General features: G+C 55.3%; 2 protein-coding genes across 2 annotated transcripts; both read left to right on the forward strand.

The window, feature by feature from the left end:
• Positions 1-5,409: 5,409 nt before the first annotated feature.
• On the forward strand, positions 5,410-7,800 carry LOC128270462 (uncharacterized). Its single transcript, XM_053007863.1, has 2 exons — positions 5,410-6,214; positions 6,518-7,800. Exons 1-2 carry the CDS (start codon positions 5,410-5,412, stop codon positions 7,798-7,800), a joined length of 2,088 nt encoding a protein of 695 aa, XP_052863823.1.
• Positions 7,801-9,979: 2,179 nt separating this feature from the next.
• Positions 9,980-12,864, forward strand: LOC128270463 (uncharacterized). Its single transcript, XM_053007864.1, has 3 exons — positions 9,980-10,318; positions 10,380-10,765; positions 12,552-12,864. Exons 1-3 carry the CDS (start codon positions 9,980-9,982, stop codon positions 12,862-12,864), a joined length of 1,038 nt encoding a protein of 345 aa, XP_052863824.1.
• The last annotated feature ends 555 nt before the right edge of the window (positions 12,865-13,419 follow it).

A 13,419-nucleotide genomic window follows, 5' to 3' on the forward strand; every position in this document is an offset into this window, starting at 1 on the left:
GAAGGGATTGCCAATTCCTTAGTACGATGATGCAGAAGTGCGGATAACCATTGGAGTAGATAATTGTTACCTCACTCGGGCGCTTAAAACTATTGAAGGAGGTGCCGAGCAAGCAGCGGCAGCCAAGACACGTCTAGGATGAGTATTGTACGGCCCGTGAGGGACGACGCCAACTATGGCGAGCACAGAAACCATGTGCAATTAAGACGGCATTCGCGTTCCGCACAGTGGCTGTGGATACAAGTCGGCTGTCGTCATAGCGAACATTGTACCCATTTGCCTGCTGGTCAGGGAAGATGCCAGATGCTACAAGCGACTACTAGACTCGGACGGCAGCCTGGACCGCCGCACTGTCCGCCAGGAAGAAAGCATTACGACACTGCGACACTGGCAGGACGAGAGAGCAAGCGACGCAGGTAGAGCGAACGCCACTCGATATGATCGATGGTCGGTGCGCGTAATCCACGACGTCGCGTCCTGGCACCAGCGGAAGCATGGCGAAGTGAATTTTTACTTATGCCAGGTGTTATCGGGACACGGATTTTTCCGAGACCACCTCAAGAGCATGAGCTTCACTTCCTCGCCGAACTGCACCCAGTGCCAGGACGTCGAGGAGACAGCGGTGCACGCGATCTTCGAGTGCCCCCGGTTCGAGGAAGTGCGCCATGAGTTCCTCACCGTGGACGGTCTGCGAGCTACCCCAGACAATCTGCAGCAGCTCCTCCTCCGAGGACAAGAGGAGTGGAGCCGGATCACGGAGGGGATAACTCGCATCACATCGCGACTACAACGGGAATGGAATGATGAGCGTGCCAGATTGGCAGTTGCACGCCAAGCCGCCATCACTGCCGAACAGTTGGAGGCCCGAACCGCAATGATCCGCGCACGCAACGCTCGGAGGAATGCTGCTCGACGACGGCAGACAGCAACTCGCCAAGCGGAGCGGAGGATACATGCGGTTCCCCCCACCGAGGCCAGGCTGAGAAGGCGGGCAGCTGTGCGATCCGCAGCACAACAACAACAGATACAGCCTCCCAACACCATCCAGCGGAGACGACGTGGTGGATGCAGCAGCCGCAGCAGCGACAGAGGCAGCCACAACAGCAGTAACGTCGGAGTCAACGAGAGCGATGCCTCCAATCGGGATCCGTTGACAGGGGACGAGCTAGCAGCCATAACGGAAGCCGTGACATCGGCCCGTTAGCCGACCAGCCTGTCACGCACTAAAAGCGGGGCTTTATTCGCTGGACGTGCAATCCAGCACGGACAGCGGGCGGCAACCGCCGCAAGGCGCGAGGAGGCCACTCCACCGGGAGTCGGCCACATAGAGCAGCTTCGGCTACTGAAATAGGTCCTAGCGTAAAAAGCTCCAGAAAGGAGCAAGACCTCTCCCCATATATCAAACCTCGCGGTCAGCATATGGGGTGAAGTGGGTCGCGCACATCAGGAGGTTTAGTCGGTAAAAATCCGACATACGGTGCTGCCCGTATCTAAGAAAATTCCTCGTGATGCTAAACAAAAACATAAAAAGTCAGCAAGCTGCCGCATGCAGCCAGCGAGCTTCGAGCGCCAGTGACAGTCAGCGAACCCCAGTATGCAGCGATCCCGCAGCAGCGCCCTGCGAAAAAACTATCATCTGTAAATAACTAAACGTAATGTAAGACAACGAAATGCGAGTGAGTGATCATCAATTGATCGATCGAGGGGACACTCTCGACCTACGTGCGAAACAGAAAACGAGTGATAAACGAACCGCCGCGCAGAGCGGACTGATTTTGAGCCGCTCTAATTCGCTGATTTATTACCGAATAAAAGAGGACTGACAAAACACCGAATATCCGTGGTGGTTCTTAGTGTTTATTTCTTAACACTCAAAATCATTCCAGAAAGGAAATTATCCCGGCAATGGAAAGCAGACTATCCCGGTAAGGGAAACGTTATAGTGATACGTTTAGTGTGAGGCTGCACGCGAAGTGTTCGGAATCAGTGATTCGCGATGGTGGGAAGCGACGATCTCCCGGGTAGCGCGGCGAAGGCCGGAACGAGTGCGTAGGCGAGCGCGACGACGCCGCATTCGGGAGAGGTGCCAGCACGCCCGGCGAAGGCGCCCAAAGGCCAAAAAGGAACCCGCAGAAAGGCGGGCAAGGCCAAGACGCCGCCACCAGACGGTGCCTTCCCAGAGCAGGGTCAGCTCGGTGCGTTGAACCGAACACAGGCCATCACTGAGCGCAGCAAGTGAAACCGCGCCAAGGATCGTGCTAAGCGTGAGAGGCTCGACGAGCACGTTGCAGCGCGAGGAAGCAGCAACGAAAGGAAGCTGCTGGCGATGGAACTCATAGAGAAGGAGATCCAGCAGCGGGAGAGAGAATTCATGGACCGACAGAGAGAGGCCCAGAAACAGCTGGATGAGCTCCAGGAACGCCGACGGACACTTTTACGGTGTGAGTATCTGCGTCCGGGTCGTCACGAGCGAATATGAGCGACCGGGAAGAGGACTGGGCCAGCGTACCGCGGCGTCCAGCGCGCTACCGCCCGAGCCACCGAGAAAGCCTGGCCGAGCCAGCCCGTCGGCTGCCGGCCAGCTCCACCGCGATCCGCATGGCTACCGACCCGGAATTTGGCGACAATTGGGGAGACTCGGCGGGCGAATTTCAACTGTCGCGGTCACAGGTGGCCACGAGAAAGGCCGTCCCAAAGGAGTTACCCGCGTTCAACGGCGACGCGGAACAGTGGCCAACCTTCCTCGCCTGCTTCAACCGAACCACGCTAATGTGTGGCTTCACCGCAGACGAGAACCTCATGCGACTGGAGAGGAGCTTGCGTGGAAAGGCGTACGAGACAGTGAGGTGCCTCCTACTCCACCCCGACAACGTGGGAAGGGTGATCGCCACACTGAAGATGCGCTTCGTCCACCCCCTGCGTATCGTGCACCTGCTCACCGAAAAGATGAACCGACTACCGCCGGTCCGGGAAGGACACTGGGAGGAGCTCTCCGACTTTGCGGTAGCGGTGCAGAATTGTGTAGAGAACATTGAAATTTGCGGGGCACCGGAGCACTATTACAACAGCACCCTACTGCACCAGTTGTTGAGGAAGTTGCACATCTCGGTACAGCAAATTCAGCACATTCAGCCGATGGCTGTACACGACGGCAGAAACCCTCAGCCCCCTCTGCTGGGCACAAAGCAAGGATTCACCGCCGGAGATGAAGTCGGAGAGTCAGGCCGCATGCCAGATACGCGGGCCCGGAACGGCCTCACCAAACCGCACGCGCACTCCGCCGGCAAATACGTGTGCTGGTTGCGGAGGCGAATGCCGACCGGTAGAACGATGCAGCCACTTCATCAACATGAACATAGGGAATCGTTGGAAGGTCGCTAGGGCGAGTCACCTGTGCTTCGTCTGCCTGCGTCGTCACAAGAGTCCATGCACAGCCCGGCCATGGAGCAGAGTGGGATGTACGGATCGATGTACGCATCTTTCCTCCTGTCATCCCCATGATGGCATGGAGATTTTTTTTTATCTGCAGGACGAGGTGCTACATTTAAATACAAACATTTCAAAAAACACTACTAGAAAAGAATCCCTCAAGCCGGAAAAGATAGAAAGGTTATTACAGTCTTGAACAAACCACCGTCGGGAGCGGTTGTTGCTCGTCTCCATCCAGGTGTGATAGTGAACAGAAGCAAAGAGTTACACACAGTGACAGTGCTAGCCAGGGGCCGGCTACCGAAAAAAAATGGCTCCAACAAGCAAACTGAAACGGGCGATACAGAGCGTGCTGCGCAGTGAAAGCAAGAGAAGCCGCGAGCCGGTGGCTAGCGTAAATATTTTCGAAGCTCTCCCAATGGATGACAGCGGCGATCTGCAGATACCAAGGGAGAATATTTCCAAATACGAGCAGAAAAACTCCACTCCGCCACAAACAGGAACTCGAAAAACTCCACCGATATACGTAACGGGCATATCGGTAGGAGATGTACACCGCAAATTAATAGCCGCAGGAGTAATCAAATACATGACAAATGTCACCAGAAAGGGAATTCAGGTACAAGTAACCACGACACACGACTTCAACAAGGTGGTGCAGGGTCTACACGCAAGCAAAGTGCAATTTTACACTTTTCAGCTACCCGAGAGTAGGACAACAAAAATAGTACTAAGCGGTGTGGCCGACTGCGACATCGAGGAACTAAAAACTTCGCTAAACGAAAAGGAGGTCTACCCAAGCGAAATTAAAAAGCTTAACATCAGAAACAAGAGGTACGATGATCAGGCCACATTTCTATTACACTTCCCCGTGGGTACGGTAACGCTCGGGAACTTAAAACTGATCCACGCGATCCGATACTGCAAAGTAAAATGGAACCACTACCACACAAACGGCACACCAATGATGTGCCGAAACTGCCTCAAGTACGGCCACGGAGCCAATAACTGTTACACACAGCCGAAGTGCCTGAAATGTGCAGGGGCACACAAAGCAGACGATTGCCCACACGCCGAAAAAACGGTGTAAGAAAAAGGCAGAATTCCCGACCACTTGTTTAAGTGTGCAAACTGCAACGGCGGTCACACCGCCAACTATTACAAGTGCCCTGCGCGTCCACAACGCACACCAACGCCTACAATCTATCGTCCCGCTCCTAAGCTCGACGAAACCAACTTCCCATCCCTGCGGTCTCACCCACATCTACCAAGTGAACAAGCGGCAGTTCCAAAAAACTCAACATATACAAACAAATCCGCACAGTGGGCCAATCAAGGGCCAAATCTATTTTCAGCAGACGAAATAACAAACATAATAACTGATACCTTCTCACTCATGAGAAACTGCAATAGCAAAGAACAACAAATCACAATGATTTTCCAAGTCATCCAGAAATATTGTTTCAATGGATAAACCAAATTTACTCAAAATTTGCCACTGGAATGCAAACAGTATTTCAAATAAAAAACATGAAATAATCCACTTCCTAAAAAGCAACAAAATTGACACACGCGGTGCCAAATGTCACGCGATAGCGCTAACGACCAGACAGTACAACTGACAGACGACCTCTTGATCAACGCGACTCCGACGAGAAAAGACGTACCTTGCTTTAGTTTCACAAAATTTGTTGTTAACTCCCCGATTAAAATAAAAAATAGTGTGTAAAACGCTAAAACTGGTGACCCCGACATGATCGGAGAGTGAAGTAACAACGACGTGGTTACAAAAATCGACGCCACCGCGAAAAATTATCTGCGAAAAAAACCACGAGGTTCCATCGACGCCATCTTACACGGTAACGTACCGACGCCGAATCGCCGCCATTTTGCACGCCACATTGCAACCGCGTGGAAAGTCGAGCAACTTGGCTGAAAAAATACCGTGTGAGCGTGAATCGTGAAACAATTCGAGCAACAATGATTTCGCACTCGCCGGAACGAGTAACGCGAGCGAGTGTGTCCGATGACCCACGAGAGGATACCAACGAGCATGCCGTCGATGCGCTTCAACAACTGCGCATGCCACCACCGCCAATGGACCCGACCAATATTGAGGGTTATTTCCTAACCCTGAAGTATTGGTTCATAGCGAACGGAATTTCGGCAGCGCAGGACAAGGCGCGTTATAATTATGTGATGGCGCAAATTCCACCGAACACACTCCTCGAACTCCAGTCGAAACTGGAAGACGTCCCGAGGACCGGACAATATGCGCACGTGCGCAAGGTGCTATTGGAGCACCACTCCGATTCTCAGCAACGCCGCCTTCAACGGGTCTTGGCTGAGATGACGCTCGGGGACCAAAAACCCTCGCAACTTTACAACGAGATGCGCCGCGTGGCGAACGACACGATCTCGGAACTAGCGTTGGTAGGCTTGTGGACTGCCAGACTTCCAACGAACGTTCGCGACATCGTAGTCGCCAATCGGGGCCCTGTATCGGAGAAAACCGCCGTCGCGGACGCTGTGATGGAGAGTCAACGCTGGCAACCGATTAACGTGATCGAATCGAACCAACAAGGCCAGCCTACGCCGACACCGACATTTTCGCTAACGACTGCTCCAGCGCACGCCGCACAACCGACCAACGAACAGCTTATGCGGGAGATTCGACTCCTGCATCTGCACATGACGGAGCTTAAGCAACAAGTCAAGCGCTTGAGCTTAGATTTCCATACGCGCTCCTCGTCATGCAACAGCCGGGACAGTGATAAAACCAACCGTAACGCTACGGCGCGTCCACACACACCGACCCAGCAACGCTCGCAGACAACGACAGGGCGTTGCTGGTATCATGCGAAGTACGGCAGTGAGGCAGCGAAGTGCCGATCGCCTTGCGACTTCGACGGTACTCCGGCTCGACAATAGGTACGCACAACGGGACACGGTTGTCGAGTGCACGCGCTCACCGACACCAACGCCGCAACTCGGTTGTGCATAAACGATCGAACAACGGGCACGTGCTTTTTGATCGATAGCGGCGCGGAAATTTCCGTTATCCCACGAAATCGTCACACTACCGCAGTGCAGCCAACGAGTGTTGCACTCATCGCCGCCAACGGAACGCGAATTCCCGTACACGGCGAAGCCGTTATAAACGTCAACCTCGGCCTGCGGCGGAATTTTCTTTGGACGTTCGTCATAGCGGACGTTACCACCGCCATCATCGGATCAGATTTTCTCGCTCATCACGACCTCTTAATCGATCTGCGCCGACGCCGACTTATCGACAACACCACACGAGTGGAACAGACGGGCACTCTCATTTCCGGCAATCGAACTGAGATCAAGGCCTTCATTCGAGCAGGGCCTTGCGCCGACATACTACAACGATTCCCCGCGCTGACTACGACGCCACCGCCCGGATCAATATACAACTCAACGGAAACGGTCGGACAGCCAACGAGTGCACGACCTCGACGACTACCACCGGATAAGTTGGCAGCGGCACGTGCCGAATTCGATATCCTACTACAACTTGGGATCTGCCGACCATCCCGCTCGAATTGGGCCAGTCCGTTACACATGGTCCCGAAACCTGATGGTACGTGGAGACCGTGCGGCGATTACAGGGCCTTGAACGCTCAGACGGTCCTTGATCGATACCCCGTACCGTACCTTCAGGATTTTACGGCGACGCTCGCTGGAAAACGAGTCTTTGCCAAGATCGACTTGTTGAAGGCGTTTCACCAAGTTCCGGTAAATCCCAGCGACGTCCCGAAGACGGCCATAATCACCACGTTTGGACTCTTCGAATTTCAGTTCATGACGTTTGGACTTCGAAACGCCGCGCAGACATTCCAGCGAATCATCAACGAGTTGGTGCGCGGTCTCGACTTTGTGTTTGTCTACATAGACGACATATTTGTAGCGTCGACGTCTATGGAGGAGCACCGGGCTCACCTAGAACAGCTGTTCCAGCGATTAGAGGAGCACCACCTTCGCATTAATCCAACGAAAACGGAGCTCGGCAAGGAGGTGATTTCCTTTCTCGGACATCTAGACGACAGCCGCGGGATTCGACCTTTACCCGATCGAGTCGACGCTCTACGAACCTGTCCAACACCGACGACGGTCAAGGACCTTAAAAGTTTCCTGGCAACGCTTAACTTTTATCGACGGTTCATTCCGGACGCACTGCAAGCACAAGCGCCGCTGTTAGGAATGATACCAGGAAACACGCGGAACGACAAAACACCTCTCACTTGGACAACTGCGACGTCGGAAGCATTTACTGCCTGCAAGGAGCAACTAGCGAACTGCGCTCTCCTAGCACACGCGATCGCATCAGCTGAGCTCTCGCTTTAGGTGGATGCATCAAACACCGCAGCAGGAGCTGTTCTTCATCAGCTGGTCGACGGTTCACTGCAACCACTCGGCTTCTTCAGCAAAAAATTCGACAACGCCCAGCAGCGTTATAGCACCTACGATCGCGAGCTAACGGTGATGTTCTTGGCTGTGAAACACTTCCGGCATTGGCTTGAGGGACGCCTTAGCCATGTCTACACAGATCACAAGCCAATAACGTTTGCGTTTCTGCAGAACGCGGACAAAGTATCACCTCGGCAAGCCAGGCAGCACGACTACATCGGCCAACATACGACCGACATACGACACGTCCAAGGGAAGGAAAACGTCGCCGCCGATCTGCTCTCTCGCATCAACGCCATAGATGCGAAGCCGATCATCGACTTCAACGCCCTCGCCAGAGATCAAGCGACCGACGCGGAGCTACAACGAGTGATTTCTGGCGAGCTACCCACGAGTCTGGAGCTAAAACGATTAGCTCTTCCAGGCTGCGAACATCCGCTGTTTTGTGACGAACAAAACGGGCAAGTACGACCGTACATTACAAAGGCCTTCAGAAACCGCTTCCTTGGGGCCACGCACGGACTGCATCATCCCGGCGCACGTGCCACGGTTAGGCTGATGGCATCACGATTCGTCTGGCCGAGCATTCGGAAAGATGCAGCCCTCTTCGCGCGGAACTGCCTTCAGTGTCAACGAACGAAAACGACACGCCACACCAAGGCGCCTTTAGCGCGTTTTCCAACGGCAACGAGCCGATTTGCACACATCAACATCGATCTGGTAGGGCCGTTCCCGCCGAGCTACGGCAACCGTTACTGCCTCACCATCATCGACAGATTCACCCGATGGCCCGAGGCCATTCCGATACCAGACATGACTGCGCCAATCGTCGCCCAAGCGCTACTCTCGAATTGGATAGCACGCTTCGGGGTACCGCAGTTCATCACAACCGATCAAGGCCGGCAATTCGAATCGCACCTCTTCGAAGAGCTTCTCCGAATGATCGGTACAACGCATCTCCAAACCACCGCGTATCATCCACAAAGCAACGGGCTTGTGGAACGGCTGCATCGTACATTAAAAGCAGCCATCATGTGTTGCGACCCCGTCCACTGGACAGACCATCTACCGTTGATCCTTCTTGGATTAAGGACATCGGTAAAGGACGACATCGGTGCAGCACCAGCCGAGCTGGTATATGGATTGGGATTGGATAGGGGGATTGTGTAGGTGAGTGAGAGGAAAGAACGCCGGTAACGTCGAGTCCGTGTTATTCAACAGAAGCACGCGTTAAACTGTACTGCAGCCCAGTGGTAGTGCTTTCTACGTGCTTGCCAACGCCTTCGCTACGGCGATGAGTGTTTGCAGAGACTGCCGATGAGTGGATAGGGAAATATAGTGATTATTAACCACGTCCGAGCGGCGTCTGGCCAAATCGGCTCAGTGGCGTGGTGCGCGATGCCGAAACGGTGCGCGCGCGTGTGAGTGATCTCCTCCAGCAGGGACTCGGTGTAGTGGCGCCCGAAACGGTGCGCGTGGGTGTGAGTGCAAGGGCAGCGTCGGCGCAGCAGCCGCCTGCCACGGATCGGTGGCGCCTAAATCTAGACTCAACCAAGCTAATCCAGGACACTGGAGCATGGAAATGCACCGAAAGTGCTCTTATCCTACCGTGTAAGTGCGCGGGATGGTTAATGAAGCCCGACGGTTGTAGTTTCTTGGCCACGAAGATTACACGGTATTGCATCGAGGCGAGGTCAGCGATCATCAAAATCAGTGCCACAAACTGCCAAATTGAAGGTGTGGTGGACACCGATAACGATAGGGATCGAGCAGCCAACTGCTCGATCACAATAGGCATCGAGCACCGACTGCTCGATCACCAACGGCATCGAGCACCGACTGCTCGATCACTGCTCCATCTATATAAAGGTCGGAAATCGTACAGTCGGAGAGCAGTCTGACGATAGAAGCCAACCACGTCAGACCGTCCTGAAGTTAGCCGGACTTCAGGAGAACTAAAGGAAGGAACATAAATGAAATAAATAGAAGTTTGAATTTGTAAACGAAACCGTGTAAAAAGTGGTCGTATAATATAACGAGTGGACGTAAAATATTACAAAGGGTCAGAGTGTCACAAACTGTGAGAGACGCGTGAACGCCTCGGAGAGCCGGCACAATGGCTCCTCCGAAGGTGATTAACCCCGAAGCCGGTAGCGGGAGCAGGCTACCGACGGTCAGGGTGTTACGGTCAGCGGCAAGCTCGGCGAACCCAAAGAACTCAGAGCGGGGAACGTCGGCGACTGACCTGGAACGCGATGGCGCCAGAGAAGCCGACGAGGAAGCTGAGGCGTTCGCGGACGCCGAATCCGAGTCGGTGAATGCGCCGGAAACGGCCGCTGGCAGCAGCAGGCATGGCGACTACGAGCCGCAAACTGCAGCCCAGTTGGCCCAACCCCCAGCGAGCTGCGCAGCGTGTGAGGTGAATGCGCGGGAGATAGAGGTCCTGAAGGAAGCGGTCAGGGAACTCAAGGCGGCGATGGCGGTCGTAACGAGCGCTCAACCTCAACCCAACCCAGAGGCGGCGCAAGCAACAGCTGCTACGGCAGCAAGAGCAGGAGCAGCCGCGACGGCCCCAGCCAGAGCAGCAGCGGCAAGTGCAAACCCGACCTCAGTCGCAGCCGCAGCGACGAGAGCCGCAAGGAGAGCTGCAAGGAAGGGACCCTCGGGAACGGGGGCAGCAGCAACAGGAGAGGCGCACGCAACAGACGGGTGAGCCCCGGCAGGGGCCTGAGTCCCCAAGGCCCGCAGCCTCCCAGCAACAAGCGCAAGGATGGAGTGTGCATCTGGGTCGCCGGGATCTGCAGAGGCAGAAAAGCCTACGGCGTCGGGAGGAGCAGCCGCACCAGCGGCAGCCACCACCTACTCGGCGCAGCCGCCCGGACGTCGTCCGTGACACCGGAGGGCGAGGGGACTTACCTCCAGCTGTATGCGGCAGTGGCCGATGACGAGGGCGTGGCGAAGCTCCACGAGAAAGCATGGAGGTCTGTAAGGGGCGATCTGATGCTGGCTGTGAGCGAAGGTGAAAACGCGAAGGAGCGCCAGAAGGTGGGGGCCCTGGTGGGCGACACCGCGAGTCTTGCCGTGCTCCAAGACACGACAGAGGCCAGTGTGCCTGGCATTGACATGCTGGCGACGTCAGCGGAGGTCGCAGCTGCCCTAACGGGCGCGGCAGGATGCTGTGGGTGCTGAGAGACAGCCCACGGTGGGTGGCGGACCCCAGCGGCAGAACCGCGATCTACGCAGGGGGCACGCTGCCTATACAGCGTGTGAGGGCCTTCCCGACGGAGGGCATGGCGGTGGCGGAGGTGGGCGGCATCACGTTCATCAGCTGCTACGTGGCCCCTCGTCTGCCCCTAAGTGTGTTCCGCAGCCGGATGGACGCTATCCTGCTGGTGGCGCGCGGCCGGCCCCGCGTAGTACTCGGAGGCGACTTCAACGCGTGGGCGGTAGAGTGGTGGTGCAGGCGCAGCGATCGAAGGGGCGAAGAACTGCTGGCAACAGCGGAGCAGCTGGGTCTCATCCTGCTAAACCGCGGTAGCGCCCCCACCTTCCTGGGAGCCAGAGTAGCTGGCCCGTCCATAGTGGACGTGACGTTCGCCTCGCCGTCGAGTTGACGAGTTGACGACTCAGACGAGTTGCTCGCAATCGCGGCCACTCTCCCGGCCACCGCGGAAAGCACCCGACCCGGACGGGATCCCGGGACAGGAGGACGCTCGCTGCTACCAGGTGTGACGTCGCGAGCCCGGGCGCGAGCCCACGGCCACCGTTAGAGAGGAGCAGCGATCAGTGACCATGCGGCAATGGCAGGCAGAGTGGGACTCGGCGGCAGCGGAACCAGGGGCGAGCCGGTTCGTCCGTTGGACCCACCGCGTGATCCCGGACGTCGAGCGATGGTGCAGTAGGAACCACGGGACGGTGAGCTTTCATCTGGCCCAGGTGCTCTTCGGACACGGATTCTTCAGGGAGTACCTGCACGCCATGACGTTCACCGAGTCCCCCTACTGCACAGCCTGCCCCGGCGTGCCAGAGACACCGGAGCACGTGCTGGTGGAGTGCCCGCGGTTCGCCGAAGTGCGCTCGCGCCTGCTGGACGGCGCCGAGGGCCGCATAACGGCGGGCACGCAGGGGAGCAGCTTCTCGCCAGCCCGGAGAGGTGGCGAGACATCGCTCGGGGGTGCCGAGAAATAATGGAGGTGCTGCGCGCTGGATGGGACGCGCACCGAGGGAGGCCAGCACGGGCAACGCAACCCCGCCCGTGAAAACGGGCTGAGGAGGAGGAGTGCAAGCGCCCAGGCGCCAGGCGTGATAGCTCGATCATCGAGCTAAGCAGCCCCCCCCCAAGGATAGAACCTCGCGAGGCCGAATCCAGGGGGGATGAAGTTGTGCTGTGTTTAGTGTATAAGTGTTATGTAATGTTAATACTGTTAATGTTAATGTAAATACACTGAACATTCAATGTTTAAAAAAAAAAAAGCCGGGCTGGTATATGGGACGACGCTCAGAATACCGGCCGAATTCGTTAGGGAAACAACGACACCCACCAGTGACCCGACACCCGAATTCATCGTCAGCCTTCGAAACGCGATGAAACGAATTCGCACGACTGACACCAGCTGGCACGGACAACAACGAGTTTTCGTGCACCGAGATCTGGCTAACACAACGCACGTCTTTGTTCGCAACGATAGCATCCGACCATCGCTAACACCGCCATATCGAGGTCCATATACCGTCGAACGACGGGATGCTAAATATTTCGTCATCAACGTGAACGGGAAATCCACCGCCGTGAGCATCGATCGATTGAAGCCGTGCTACCAAGCGGAGCCCAGCGATGACATCTCTAGTGACGAGACACCGAGCGACAACACCGCAGCCAGCGACAGCGGCTCAGCGAGCAACGAAGCTACGACCAGCCGCCCGACGACACCACCATCACGACCGAAGCGAAGCCGTACATTTTGGCGCCATCTAGGCGCCAAACTAGGCGCCAACAACTAGCGCCATCTAGGCGATAACAATTCCAATTCAGAGACGTCAACGACCGTCAGGCACACGCGCTGCCAAATGTCACGCGACACCGCGAACGACCACTTTGCAAAAGTGACAGACGATCTCTTGGTCAACGCGACACCGACGAGGATAGACGTGCTTTTCATTCGCTTTCACAAAAATAGTATTAACTCCCCGATTAAAAATAGTGTTCTAAACACTAAATAGTCGAAACTTTGGAAAACTTAATTTGAAATCATTTTCGTGCGTAGATTGTTGAAATTAACAAAACCCAATATGGCGAATAAAAGCAGAGCTAAACTACTCTACAATCGAAAAGGAACTGTTAGCAGTGGTCTGGGCAACAAGGCATTTCAAACCATATTTATACGGAAAAAAGTTTTCAATACGTACAGACCACAGACTACTGGTATATCTTTTTTCGATGAAGGATCCCTCGAGTCGTCTAACCAAGTTTAGATTAGCTTTGGAAGAGAACGATTTTGATATACATACAGTACATACCAGGTTGTCAAAATGTGATAGCGGACGCGTTATCACGGA

The sequence above is a fragment of the Anopheles cruzii genome, chromosome 3, assembly GCF_943734635.1.
Source record: "Anopheles cruzii chromosome 3, idAnoCruzAS_RS32_06, whole genome shotgun sequence".
NCBI classification, from domain to species: Eukaryota; Metazoa; Arthropoda; class Insecta; order Diptera; family Culicidae; genus Anopheles; species Anopheles cruzii.